General features: G+C 32.3%; 2 protein-coding genes across 2 annotated transcripts; both read left to right on the forward strand.

Moving 5' to 3' along the window:
- On the forward strand, window positions 1-5,258 carry LOC25487124 (cytochrome P450 72A68-like). Its single transcript, XM_013608981.3, has 5 exons — window positions 1-373; window positions 2,848-3,062; window positions 3,137-3,381; window positions 3,781-4,168; window positions 4,688-5,258. Exons 1-5 carry the CDS (start codon window positions 112-114, stop codon window positions 5,117-5,119), a joined length of 1,542 nt encoding a protein of 513 aa, XP_013464435.1. The 5' UTR covers window positions 1-111; the 3' UTR covers window positions 5,120-5,258.
- Window positions 5,259-9,589: 4,331 nt separating this feature from the next.
- LOC25487125 (11-oxo-beta-amyrin 30-oxidase) lies at window positions 9,590-14,079 on the forward strand. The gene is made up of 5 exons (XM_013608982.3): window positions 9,590-10,024; window positions 11,808-12,025; window positions 12,324-12,562; window positions 12,745-13,132; window positions 13,451-14,079. Exons 1-5 carry the CDS (start codon window positions 9,724-9,726, stop codon window positions 13,874-13,876), a joined length of 1,572 nt encoding a protein of 523 aa, XP_013464436.1. The 5' UTR covers window positions 9,590-9,723; the 3' UTR covers window positions 13,877-14,079.
- The last annotated feature ends 1,627 nt before the right edge of the window (window positions 14,080-15,706 follow it).

The following is a 15,706-nucleotide window of genomic DNA, read 5'->3' on the forward strand; positions in this document are numbered from 1 at the left end:
CCCAAATTCTATAAAAATCTATGGTTCTTATTTCATGTATTCACACTTGTACTTCCTTTTATTTCATTGTTACATTCTGTACACTTTGCTTCACCAATTACAAACAGAGAAATGGAATGGGTTTCAGGCATAATTCTCATCATTGGTTTGATATGGTCTTGGAAGGTGCTGAATTTGTTATGGTTGAAGCCAAAGAAGCTAGAGAAGCTCTTAAGAGAACAAGGACTTAAAGGGAATCAATATAGGCTTTTAGTTGGAGACATGAAGGAGTATTTTAACATGGAAAAGGAAGCCAAATCCAAATCTATGAACCTCTCCGATGATATCACGCCACGTGTCATTCCCTACTACAATGAAAGTGTTAGAATTCATGGTATGTGTACTGTTGTTTCTCCTTTGCTCAATCTTCTTTTTCCCTAATGTCAAATTTTTTGGATAAGAGATGAATATATGTTATTTGACTCAATTGTTTAATGAAATGAATATATTTGAAATCATTCATTTAGAAATTAGTTCAGTTCAGATAAAAAAAATATATATATATAGGGAGTATATCAAGTGAGAATGATATTTATATGTGAGAATGATCGGAATAAATATGAACCCTTGGATTAAAAATATACGGACCAGATTTAAAATGTCATTTTTATTAAGTCAACATGTAAGTTTTCCCCCTTCCCATTAAAACTTTGCTTTCTTTCATATCCTGTTCGATTGCACCACCACACCCACCACCGTTAGCGATGCCGTCGGCTGCCAAACCAATCATTGTAGAAGAATTGTTTCCAAGCGAAAATCATCCAATAAAAGTCTGATTAGTAATTACAGTGTAATTTAATTTTTAATCAACTCCAAAATATGAAGGATTTGAGGATGAATTTCAATCAAAAGTGAAAGATTAAAAAGTAGCGATGGAAAACGTGGTGCTCACACATGATGACTGTACAAACGCCGGCGAACAACATGATGAGAAGAGGAAGAAGATGGTGGCCATAATTGAGGAGATCGGTCAAGAGGAAGGAGATGGTGGTGAGAAGGTAGAGAGACACCGTGAAAAGAAGAATGGTGAAGAAGAAGGAGGAAAACAAATGTGTGGTTCACTTAATTTGGCACATTTAATCTCAACCACTCATTTTAAATTCAATGTCTACTATTTATTCCTATCATTCTCACATATAAATATCATTCTCACCTGATATGCTTCATATATATATATATATATGTTTTGTTGATGTTTAGATGATTAGTCTCATAACAGGTCTAAAAGAGTGGAGTTATGGAGATATATTAAAGTGCTTACTAGTTATGGTAGAATATAAAAAAAATATACAAAATGGTAGAAAAATTAATAATTTTAGTAAAAGAAATAAATATTGGAGTGAAGTTAAATTGTATACCGGTTCGATCCTAGTGGTTTGAACTTATTTTGATAGGATGTACGTAAAATTCAACTTTAAACAAAATACATTAACCACTTGAATTTATTTTAGTTGAACGTAAGACTTTAAATTATGTTAAGCAACGTGTCTCATAGCACTACCACCGGCAATCTAGCACCAATTTAAACCAAGCAATTAGAAGTGTCAAGCATGGATCTAGAAGTTCTAGCTAAACGTGTCTCATAGCACTATCATTGGTAATCCGGATGTAATGATTGGTGTTCGAACTCCAATACCTACATTTATATGTGTGAATTTTAAATGACTTTGTCATTTCGCATATCTATTAAAAATAAAAGTGTTAAGCACGTGATATATATTATGATTAATTGGGTCATTTTCCTTCCAAGGTTGTATGGAATCCCATGTAGTTTTTTTTGGCTGTATTGAAGAAATTCTCATATAGTGGAATGGATCGATTTTTTTTTTTGTCACGTAGTCTAGTGGTTAGAGCTCACACAATTTAATTGTGAACAAGTGGAGTGTCTGGGGTTCGAACCCCGACTCCTACATATAATATGCAATATCCCTACCAACTGAGCTAAGCTCAAAGGAATGATTTTTATTTATTTTTAAATAGGATGCGGATGAATCTCCAACACCTTAAGTAGACTAATTAAAAAGAAAATTTACAAAAAGCCGGAGGACATAGAGACGGACCAAATGAAAGCAAAATAGGAACAATCCAAATGGGTAATTCACTACAACCGCAAAGGATAAAGAAATCAAAACCATAAAAGCAAATCCAAATTCAGTACTAGACACCCACATACATGTGGACAATCGAGGGCCGTTGACAAAATCTGTTACTAAATGACATTTTTTCGTTGGTAAATGTCTATTTGTTTGTAGATAAAAGTCATGTTTGAACCAATGCTAATATATTTAACCACAAATTAATTATTTATCACTATAAGTAGTGTTGGATTTTTTATTTTATTTTATTTTAACATAAATTGTCAAAATTACAACCGGACCACTAAATTGTCGGGAACGGCCCTGGCACAATCTAGTGAACCTGTTTATGAGTGCAAAACCAAATGAAAAAAATGTGGTGAGTGAATTGACGAGCAGTGAATCCATATCTTGAGAGAGGCGAATGGAACCTAGAGCATATTTGAAACACTTCCCAAAAACTCTTTTTTAGTTTTTAAAAACTTGAAAATTAAATTAAAAACTTGTTTGCTAAACTATTTTTAAAATTACAGTTTTTGAAACTGTTTTGAATTTTTTAGTTTTGGGGACTAAAAAACTAAAACATGTAAAAGGATAACCATTATCAAAAGAGGACTTGTATATTTCAAAAACTGAAAACAAAAACTATTTCAAACAAACCCCTATTCTCTTATTTTATTTTTTATGATCTTTCAATTCTAGATTTTCTTATAGAGTTGCTTATTATATGCAGGAAAGAATTCTTTTATTTGGTTTGGAATAAAACCAAGGTTAACTCTCACAGAACCTGAGCAAATAAAAGATGTATTGAACAAAATGTCTGACTTCCCAAAGACTAACTATAAGATTTTCAAGTTACTAGCTAGTGGTCTTGCTAGTTATGGGGGAGAAAAATGGAGCAAGCATAGAAGGCTAATCAACCCTGCTTTCCATTTAGAACAATTGAAGGTTAGTTCGATATTTATACGCTCAGTTTGACTGGAAATTTGAATTTTTAGTCATTTCTTTATGAAATACGACAGATTATGACCCCGGCTTTCTTCACAAGTTGCAATGATATGATTAGCAAATGGGAGGAAATGTTGTCTTCAGATGGATCATGTGAAATAGACGTATGGCCTTCCCTGCAGAATTTGGCAAGTGATGCTATTTCTCGAACTGCGTTTGGAAGTAGTTATGAAGAAGGAAAAAGAATATTTCAACTTCAAAGAGAGCAAGCTGAACTTATAACAACAGTTGTTATGAAATCTACAATCCCTTTATGGATGTAAGACTAATATATACTCGATTATTTTTTATTCTTTTAAACGGTATATGTTGTTAGTATTATGCTAGGAGTGCGAACTATCGACTTCTTAATCACTTTTCTCCTATGAAACACGGACACAAACACAGATAACGGACACCAGACACGACACATACACCAACACTCTAACACAGACAATCATTGGAGAAAATGACATAATTCAGTATAATCATAGGTGTCCTGTTGGTGGGACACCCCTAATCTAAGGAGTGTCTGTGCTTCATAGCTCTGCTCCTTAACTATCTCATCTTTGCCTCCAAATCATCCTTATATGTCACTCAGTTCATTATCTTCATCGCAAAGCCTATTAATTTTTATGTCTCTAATTTATGTGATTATTGCAACATTTTTTGTTCGTAGGTTTCTGCCTATATTTGTGCATAGGAAGATGAATGAAATTGACAAAGAAATAACCTCTTCGCTTAAAGATATGATTAACAAGAGGGAGAAAGAATTAAAGGCTGGTGAATCCACTAAGAATGACTTATTGAGTATTCTTCTTGAATCAAATCATAAGGAAATTGAAAATAACAACAACAATAAGAGTGTTGGAATGAGTCTTGATCATGTAGTCGAGGAATGCAAGTTGTTCCATTTTGCAGGGCAAGAAACTACTTCGGTTTTGCTTGTTTGGACAATGATATTGTTGAGTAGGTACCCTGATTGGCAAACACGTGCTAGGGAGGAAGTGTTACATGTCTTTGGCAACAAAAAACCAGATTTTGATGGGCTAAATAACCTAAAGATTGTAAGTAATTTATTATTATCTGCACTTTGAAGGGTATGAGTTTAGGAAACTTCTCATCTCAATTTTCAAATTTCTCCTCAACATAAACTGCCGTTCGGCTCTCAACAACAGTTAACCGTCGTTCGGCATTTTCTATAACAATTCAATCATTTTTTTAATCGGTTTAAACGATCTTATAGTGTAACGACAGTTAACCCCCACTGGATAGCCGAACGGTATTTAACTGCCTCTTGGTCAACAAGAGTTGCAAAAAAGAGAAATTCGCCTCAAGACAAACTTGTTTAGGCTTGTGCTACTTTAAGCCTCATAGTCCCTGTTTGTCTAGGCTTGTGCGCTTCTTATTGAGTCTTTGGGTCTTCTAGTATACAATTCCGGTCTCAAATATAAACAAAAATATATATTCGTACTTTTCCGTCTTGAAAATATGCAAATACTTTTTGGTGTTAATTATAGTCATTGTACTAGTTTGTTCTTCAACAATTGTAATACTTGCTAGTAACATAAATCTTTTTGTAACAGGTCACCATGATTTTGTATGAGGTTCTTAGATTATACCCTCCAGTAATGGGACTTGCTAGAAATGTTGTGAAAGATATGAAACTTGGAAACCTGACATTACCTGCTGGAGTGGAGGTTTTCTTACCAATTCTTTTGATTCATCATGACTGCAAACTATGGGGCGATGATGCTAAAATGTTCAATCCTGAGAGATTTTCCGGAGGAATTTCTAAAGCAACAAATGGTAGAGTTTCATTTTTTCCATTTGGATGGGGTCCAAGAATTTGCATTGGACAAAACTTTTCCCTAATGGAAGCAAAGATGGCATTGTCAATGATTTTGCAACATTTTTCATTTGAACTTTCCTCAACCTATGCTCATGCTCCATCAACTGTGATTACTCTTCAGCCACAATATGGTGCTCATATTATTATACGCAAAGTGGAAACATAAAAACCTAATCATAGTATGCTCTTAAGGTGTAAATTTTATCATATAGTATTATTGTCCAAAAACTTCATATTCTATTATAGTACTATTGTCCAAAAACTTCATATTATAATTAATAAGACGAGTCTCATAGGTGCCTTCATGTTTTCTTTCAGTTAGATATAAATATAAATATAAATTGATTTTTTGTTTGGATAAATTTGATAAATATATTAGTTTTCAATAAGTTTGTAGGGATTAAGGTTAAATTCTTCTTATAAAAATCCTTTAAGTTTGATTGAATCCCTTTTCTATTTATTTTGATGTTTTGTCTTCGAGAGTTGAAGAATGAAAGTATGTTATAGGGACTGTGTTGGTAGTAGGACTGCTCAAAATGAATTTTATTAGCAACATATTCTCCAACGCACTTTTTAATACACGGTATCTAATAAGTTGATATTCAAATGATTCCTACTAAATCTACATGAAACGTTATTAAAAAAAAAATATACATGAAACTTTTATAAGTTAATGTCACACATTTGAATTTCAACCAATTAAAAAAAAAAGATTGTTGAAAAATCATGTTAAAGAGTATGTTGTTCACTACGCTAGAAAACATTAGGAAAAAAAAAAAGGAGACATGAAAGAAATAAGCTTAATTACACTTTTAATCTTTGGAGCAGATTAAAATAGTTTACGAGCATTGTTTATGAAAGATTGCCCTTTTGCATATTACATACATTTGTTTTGCTCATAGATTACAATTTGTATTGGTCACTGCATCAAGAGAAGCTTACTTTTATTGTCAATGTTGTTTGTTCTTCTCCTAAGCGCCATGAATTTGTTAACTCTAAGTTGTGCTTTGACTCCTAAGGATAGTTATAAACCTTTTGATGTTGATACTATTGGGTGCCAGAGTAGCAAAATATTATCACGCAGCTAAAATAAGAGACGAGAAAAGACGAACTGAACACACATATTTTCGTTGAAACCCCTCAACAAATAAGGGAAAAAAATCACAGGGCGAGAGTAGAGAACTTTTCACTAAGTGGAAGAAATTACAAGACCTCTTTCTATATACAAGGAGAGACAAATTACCCTCTATGTTGAAATAGGAGAATATTAACACTAGGAGAAATCTCACAGGAGAAACTATATTTCCTCTCTATATTGTTCCTCTCACTCACAACAAGCTTTAATTCTTGTTGTTCTGTTACTACTTGATGGAATGGGGTAGTGAAATTGTGCAAATGAGCTGGCTATTTATAAGAGAGGTAAGCCATAGTTCCTTACATGCAACAAACTACTTGTCTTCCATGTAAAATTTGTGCAACATGTCACTTACATCTCATGCATCTTGCAACTTGTCAATATATGTAACCATTCATTTTGCCACTATGCATTACATGCGAAATGCAACTTATCTTACATGCACCATGAACATGTATCTTGCTACAAAAGTGGTTTTAGCAATCACAATATTGGATTTGGATCATAATTTGGGCCAATTTCATTCATAAGCTTGGGTTTTATCACAACTTGAGTCCATATCATTCACAAATACTATTTGCACTCTTTTTCTAAAAATGCTATCCCATGAATTTCAATGAAAAAGATAATGATAACCTGTGTTATCAACTATAGCAATTCATTGGTGATGCCATAAAGAATCAAGTTCAAAAAATTTATCAACAATAATACTCATGTTTGATTGCAACTAAGATGAATAAAATTTACTTTTTGATTGATAAACCACTTCGTCTTATCACGACTCTTCCAGTTTCTACAATCACAACTTAGATATTTTTCAGCAAAGAAGATTATGAAGACTAGATTGAGAAATAAGATGGGAAATGAGTTTCTAAATTATAGCATAACAGTTTATATCGAAAAGGAAATTAGTGCAAGTATCAGTTCTGAGTTGGTTATTGTTAATTTTAAGTTAGTTGGATCGCATAAAGAATTATTTTAATTTTTAAAAATATGTAGTTTTATTTTTTGATGAACAATTTTGTGCTTAGAAATAGAATTATGTTTATATATTAGAGTTTATTCGGCTAGCTCACCCTTTCAAATCCAAATGTTGCAGTTGCTTGTTATAAGACCCACATCTGGTAAAAGTGATGGGCTCATTTGTAAAAATTCTGGAATTTTGCTCTCCCATGCACAAAACACTCGCATCCTGCAGCCATGTCTAAAATAATCCTGCGTGAGTTAAGTCACGATGCGTGACTTAACTCACACACCTTAATTTTACATGTGCGCGACTTAAGTCATGCCGCATGAGTTAACTCACGCAGGTGTTACACCCCGCATGAGTTAACTCAGCATTTCAAACTGTACTAGGGTGAGTTAACTCACGCGGGATGTAACACCTGCGTGAGTTAACTCATGCCGTGACTTAAGTCACGCATGTATAAAATTAAGGTGTGTGAGTTAAGTCACGCAACATGACTTAACTCACGCAGGGTCATTTTAAGCATGGCAGCAGGGCGCGAATGTTTTGTGCAGGGGAAGAGCAAAATTCAAAATTTTGTAGTGTCAATTTTAGAGGACCAATAAAATCAAATCATTGAATAATATTTTTGATTTTTTTAATACAAAAGATTGAATAATAATATCTTCGTGAACACGTAATTCATATTTCAAATAACTCCACCGAAAAGCAACATGATTTAAGGATGCTATCACTTTCCAAGTCTCTTCAATAGCGACAACAAAGGAAACAAGTTATTTTGGTTTTTGTTGCTGATACCCAAAGCAAAGAGAAAGAAAGGAGCAACATTTTTCTCACTCTTGTTTTGTCCCAACACAATTATCATAGATATAAAGAAAAAGAGAAAGTGAACCCCACTTTAGAATTTGAGGACAAAATTAAGGGGAACAAGAAGAGATTTTGAATAAAAAGTGGTGCCAGAATATCCAACTAAAATGGAAAAGTTAATGATAGAGTGTTAAGGAGTTTAACAATTCCAACTTCACTTTCAACATGGTAAGGAGTATTAACTTTCATCGTTAAAATAAATACTTTAATAATATATGTAGTGTTTTTTTTCTTCTTCTTAAAGAATGTAGTGTGATGTTTTCTTTTTAAACTAAATATTGAAAAAAAATTAGACAAAAGAATGAAACATTTTTACTTTCACTTATAAAAATCAAATAAAAAATATCTTTTTAATATTTTAATTTCTTCTACTTTATTTTTTTTATTTATCTTTAAAAATTAAATGAAGCTCTTTTATATATGGATATAGAGAAGAGTGTTTACAGAATCATCATATATCTTTACTTTTTGCATGCCAACTTTGTTGAATTGTTACGAATCCTTTTTCTCTTAGTTCTTTTCTGGTATTTCTTATGCTCAAAGATTAAGATTTTAGTTTCTTAAAAAAAGTGAATTTTATCCAATGATATTGATATATAGTTATTTGTGAAACTTATTTGTAATATTTTTATGAGGTGTTTGGTTAGAGAAATTTATACATCCTCCAATTACTATAATAAGTAAATTGATTTTTGCTTATAACAATAACAGGATAATGTAAGTGTTTATCAAGATACGTTGATATGGGAAATGAATTGTCTCAATTGAACAAAATTTTAAGAAAATAATGTAGATATCTTAACCACTGATCTCTACATTATTAATGCCCAGTATTAAAGCTAGATATATTTTTTTTTATTGGTAGATATTAATTATTGATAACGTGGAGATCAACCATAAAATCTTCATATTATTCCCTCAATTTTTTTTCTTTCAATTGAGACAATCCACAATTCTTCGGATAATGCTTTATTTTATTTTATTTTATTTTTAAAAATAAAATGATATTCATTTATTCAAATTGATCGAGTACATCAGATATAAATATCGCAAAAAATGTAAAGGATGAATCTGCGAACAAACTTACAACACCTAAGTTAATGACATACGACGGCAAAATGCCTACAAATAATATGATAAAATCTAAGTCACTAAAAATCAAATACTCATGCTTTCGGATCTGCAACGTTGACGCCCAAATCATTGATTGAATTTGTAATTGACTGAAGTTGATCTTTCAATAGGAACTAAACGAACACCGCGACACGATGCAAAATCAAATGCCGCACAAGACGAAGAACAACACAATGTCGCACTTAGACGACGAAATAAAAAAAAAAACACAGAAGAAAAATTTTGATATATGTGAAAAACACTTATTTAGATTAAAAGAAAAAGAAAAAAAAGATGTAGATGGAGTGATTTTAGGTCAAAAAATGATCTAAAACCACCTCTTCTCGATGAATGAAGGAGAAAAAAAAAAGTTAAGTGTATCTATGGCTAGAAAACTAAGACGAGCAAAGAGCGGTATGGATAATGCTTAAATTTATTATATCCATTTAAACCAACTTTTAATTTCACTCTATTTATTTTCTGAAAAACGAAAAGATCTTTTGTGAGGCAAAAGTGAAGTGAGATATTTTGAGAGGCAAAAGCAACGTGAATTAATATTTTTGGAAGTATATATAAGTCATTAAAGTGCTGAAGATGAAACAAACAACCCCTTAAATCATTCATAGATCTAGTTCTCTTTCCTTAACACCTTTACTTTATCTCTGCCCATTTTCTTCTCCCACAAAGAATGATGATGGGAGTATCTTCAACAACTGCAACATTCTTTCTCATAGTTGCACCTTTGGTGCTTCTATGGACATGGAAGCTACTGAATTGGCTATGGCTAAGGCCAAAGAGAATAGAGAAGGTACTGAGAGCACAAGGCCTTCAAGGCAGTCCATACAAAATTTTGGTTGGAGACACAAGGGAGATGATTAAGATGATGATGGAAAATGCTAAATCTCCAATATTCACTAATTCTCTTTCAGATGATAAAGATGTGACACCACACATCTTCACATTTATTCATCACATTTATCAAAAATTTGGTACGCATCTTAATTTCCACTACTATTAGGATTTCAATTTTATTTTATACCATCCACCGTTTCATCAATTTTCTTTCTCATCATTTTTTTTTTTTTAATAATTTAGTGGTTAGAGTTCACACATTTCAAATGTGGAGAAGTTGGATGTCCGCTGAATTTGGATCCTTGGCAGCCAAATTCTCTGCTGCCATACACCAACCCTTAGATCCATTTCGCTTAAAATGTTAAAAGCGCATTAAAATCTGTTTTCAAGGCCGCACATATTTATTGTTTTCAATATACATACTCCTGCACATATTAAATAATATATCTCGTATTCAAACTTTCTTTGTTGATAAAATATTCACAATGTTAAGAATAATTAAAAATATCCCTAAAAAAAAAGACTAAGTAAAATACATGTTCCCATAGGACATCAAATAATAAAAAAAAATAGTATACTTTTTTGACAAAAAAAAAATAATATATATTCTCTCCGTCTTTATATATAAGCATCCATTTGATTAAAAATTTGTCCCTAAACATAGACCTTTTTTTACATTATTAGATGCATTTTTCTTCTTCTTTAAACATACCCTTAAATCCTAATTAGTACTACTAACTTACCTTAAAATATGAAAAATTAAATTTAATACACATACAAACAAAATATATTATAGTAAACAGGAATCTAAGTCATGTTCTCCTGAATAATTTGTGTTTGGTGAATGTATTAACCACCGGAGCTCAACTGAATTGTTTGGTTAAATGAAGATGAAGTATGTGAATAAGTAAAATAGTGTTTTTTATAAGTTAATTCAAGTAGGTTATAGTTTAAAGTTTGTAGGTTAAAGATTATAGCTATTCACTTTTATCTCAATTTTACCCCTACAATCTTAATTGAGAAAATATTAACCAATACACATTTTTTTATGTCATTTCATATTTATAATATTTATACGCTAATCCCACCTCTAATTTTATGAAACATTACAAAATTAATATTAGCACCAAATTAAAACCTGGTTTGATAAAAAAAAAATAATACGTAAAGGTGTACTATACAATATACATTATACAAAGCCAAATTTCCCTCAAAAAAAAAAAATTATACAAAGCCAAATTAAAATAGTAGTTTGAGCGAAAATAATTACTTTACACCATTGAATGCAGTGTTTTTTCTTTTTCAATGAGCTATTGATATTTGATAGCAGTTTAGCCGAATCTGAACAATAACAAGTGGATCCAACGGCTGATGTAAGGCAGCAGGATGGCAGCAGGATGGCAGCAGAGAGTTTGGCTGCCGAGAATCCAAATCCGTGTCCGCTCTCTGGGGATTGAACCCGGCCCCTACATATAATATACAATATCTTTATCTTTATCAACTGAGTTAATTAATTGTACATATATATGGGAATATATCAAGTGAGGCCTTTTAGAGATTACATAATTTCTCTTGTAACTTTGCTAATAGAAGTGGTAATTGAGTTGCTCATAGGCTATTACACAACCCACTTATATTTGGTACAATGTTCCTGCTATATTGAGTTGCTCATATGTTTCTGCTTTAATCCATGAGCCACCCATCCCAATTCTACATTTTTACTTGATGAAAGAGTCCATGTATGGAAATAACTTATGATGTCATATTTCTATTTATTTTCTCTGTATATTATAAGTACTAAAAATACATATCTAAATGTGAAAATCACATGTATTTAGTTGAACTCAAACTCATTTGATTGAGGTCACTCTCTGTATAGTCCTTGAACAGTTTGTGATATATAACAAAAATTATTTGTAGGCAAGAATTCTTTTTTATGGGAAGGTACAAATGCCAAAGTGATCATTACAAACCCTGAGCAAATTAAGGAAATCTTCAACAACATGAATGACTTTCAGAAACCGAAGTTGAGCCCCCTTTACAAGCTACTGGGAACAGGACTTGCAAATTATGAAGGCGAAAAATGGCGGATGCATCGAAAGATTATCAACCCTGCTTTCTACACAGAAAAATTGAAGGTTATATAAATACTAATTCCATTGACTATGTTGTTATAAATTTAATTTCTTAGTAATATCTACGAAAGAATTAAATTAGTGACAAAAATAAGAGACTAAAAATAGATTTTGTATCCAATTCTCTCGTCATTAAATTTAATGACATGGAATTGTTTCTTGTCGATAATTTTTCTCGCAAATTCAAACTTTTAGTAGGATATTAAGCAAGAACTTTAGAATACATATTATAAAACATGGTTTACTTGATTTACTCCATATACCAAGTTTATCACTCTTGTTATGTTTTCATATGCTGCAGATTATGTCACCTATATTTTCCCAAAGTTGTGATGAAATGATTAGAAAATGGGAAGATATATCTTCAGATGGAAAGTTCGAAATCGATGCAAAGACTTTTCTCCAGATTTTGACGTGTGATGTCATATCGAAAACAGCGTTTGGAAGCAATTATGAAGAAGGACAAAGAATATTTGAACTACTAAAAGAACAAGCTCAACTTATTATGAAATTACGCAACGTTTACATTCCAGGATGGAGGTAAGACCAAAAACTGACGGAATGATCTTGAATTTTTAAGTCTGGAATGATCTTTTTGAAAACCTAAATTGATTTATTAGCTTGTTTCAAGGTCTATTTCATATTCTTTAAATTAGTAATTTAACATATTTTTCTATAACGTTGCTAACATAGTTTTAAGTATATATATGATGTATTTGAAGGTATATACCAACAACTACACACAGGAGGATGACAGAAATCGACAAAGATATCCAAGCATCGCTAATGGCTATAATCAACAAAAGAAAGAAAGCCATGATGGCTGGTGAAGTCCTAAACAACGATTTACTAGGTATACTTTTGGAATCAAATCAGAAAGAAATACAAGAAAATGGAAACAATAAGAATGTTGGAATGAGCGACCAAGAAGTACTCGAGGAATGCAATGCATTCTATCTAGGAGGCCAAGAATCCACATCAGTTCTGCTTGTTTGGACAATGATATTGTTGAGTAGATATCCTGATTGGCAAGCACGAGCTAGAGAGGAAGTTTTGCAAGTTTTTGGCGACAAAATGCCTAACAGCGATGGAATAAGTCGCCTTAAAATAGTAAGCGCCACATAGTTACTTTCTCTTGATTTAAAACTCATTATTTTTAGGGTAAGAATCGAATTCAGTATATAAGAGTTTACAATACTCACACCCTATGCATCAACCATTTGCGCTAGACTCAGGTGGTGATTGAAACCTCATTTAAGTGCTTGAAATTATATGATAAGTTTACAAAAGATGTCTTTGAAAGTAATGCATATGTACTAAAATGACAAACAATTTACTTTGTGATTAACACAATTTACTTTGGTCATTGTTACTATTGATTAAATCCTTTTGGTGGTTACTCCTAATATAAGTTTTTTTGTATCATAGGTGACAATGATTCTCTATGAGGTACTAAGGTTATACCCACCGGTAATTTACTTCAATCGAGTAGCTCGCAAAGATGTGAAAGTTGGAAGTCTTTTCCTCCCCGCAGGAGTACATGTTTCCTTACCAATACTCTTAATTCACCACAATCGCGATATTTGGGGAGATGATGCCACTGAGTTCAATCCAGAGAGATTTTCGGAAGGAATCGCAAAAGCAACAAAAGGCCAAGTTTGTTTTTTCCCATTTGGTTATGGTCCTAGAGTTTGCATGGGGCAAAACTTTGCTTTATTAGAAGCAAAGATGGTTTTGTCACAACTTCTACAACGTTTCTCATTTGAACTTTCCCCTAACTATGTTCATGCTCCAACAACTGTATTCACTCTTAATCCAAAACATGGGGCTCATATCATTTTCCACAAATTATAGTGTGCTATGAAGCACAAACGCTTCTCAGATTAGGCATGTCCTGGTGTCGGACATGTGTCGTGTCCGACGCCGACACTTGTAATTACACTGAATTATGTGATTTTTTCAAATTATTAACCGTGTCGGCGTGTCAGTGTCCGTGTCATGTCCGTATCCGTGCTTCATAGATTTGAATTGCTAGATTTGAATGCCTCTTCTATAAATATTGTAGGCCTAGGGGAATGCCTCTTCTATATCATATTGAGTGCTAGACTTGAATTGCTAAAGAGCTATATCCATAATTTGAAGATTATCTATTTATAGCATGTTGCGAAGATTCTTAACCTTTTTTTTATATGGAAAATGGTTTACCGTAATTAAGCCGATGTGTGTGTACATTTATATGGCTGTGTATGTATAGACACGGATCTACATATTTGCTTAAAAATAAGCGCAAATGAGAATGGTGATTTGATGTCCTGGTAGGATCGTATGCGAGAAGCACTTTGACGCTCAAGTTAATGGAAGATTAAGGTGAGTTAATAGTAGTAAAAATTGATGAGTACCATGTTTTTATAAGAAAGGCCTATTATATAGTGGAGTGATTCAGGAGAAATGGAGGAAAAGTGTATTGAGAGCGTTGAGCAAGTGAATCTCTCCTTAACAAGCAAGTCAATCAAGATCATGTAGTGATAATCCTTGAAGAGATGTCACACATGTGGATTTGGACTCGTAATGAGGAAATCCTATTCAGATGTGCTTTGGTCGGTCCAAACTATCAATAGATATTTTTTTTTTAAGAAATCAAACTAACTCACCTAAATTAACATTAGGGTGAATCAAATTGAGATCTTGAGAGGAGCACAATTAAAGATCTCAAGTCAATATCATGTGGCTAATTCAAGTGGGTTACTCGATAAGGATAGTTTTAACCATGAGTTAAACTTGGGTACTCTGGATTCAATTAATCCTAAGTGAAGTTCATTAGCTGCTTCATTTCTTCTTCTTTTGGTAGAAATTATTTTTTTTTGGTATGAAACTTGCATATACTGTTTTACAATGTATAAGCATTAAAATTTTGGATGGAAATACACATGGATTGAGAAATTTATGAAATGGGGGACAAATCATCTGAACATATATTTGTTTTTTAATAGTATGGAAAATGTATTCAATCTATATCTCTATGTTGATTTCTCCACTTCTCTATTCAATCTTTATCAATCAAAATCATGATTCCTGCTCTTGCTCTCCCTCATTTGTTGCTTTTTCAAGGATGCATCTTGGTGTGTTTAGAAATTCATCATTTCTTGCTACAATTATTGATTGATATTAGAGAAGGAAAAAGTAACATCCTTTGGTCAGAATTTTATCCTAGTTGAGTTGTACCTTTACACGTCTTTCTTTGGTGGTCAATCATACTATACCTTATCCTTCGTCTCTAGACCTCACTACGATTTCAATTGTTGAAAAGAAACCATAGCAACATTATGTTTTGACTACTCCATCATTATTCATTTTGAGATTTAATGTCTCTGTTGTCAAATTAAGCATCCTCTCAGCCACATGTATGACTTGTCAACATATTTTTAGATTAATAATCTAAAAGACCATTTATAGTCGATTTGAGTGAACATCTATATATATATATATATGAGATTTGTTAGAACACACCCACTAGTTTTTATGTGAGAGTGTTTTAGCAAGTTATAACTAAAAAGTTAATAAATACACCTTAAGGTGTATGTTGCTATAACACACCTTCTTAAAAAACAAGTGGGTGTGTTCTAGCAAATCCTATAGGCACTTGCTACAATACACCCACTTATTTTTTAGATGGAGTATTTTAGC

Source organism: Medicago truncatula, chromosome 2 (assembly GCF_003473485.1).
Source record: "Medicago truncatula cultivar Jemalong A17 chromosome 2, MtrunA17r5.0-ANR, whole genome shotgun sequence".
Lineage (NCBI taxonomy): Eukaryota > Viridiplantae > Streptophyta > Magnoliopsida > Fabales > Fabaceae > Medicago > Medicago truncatula.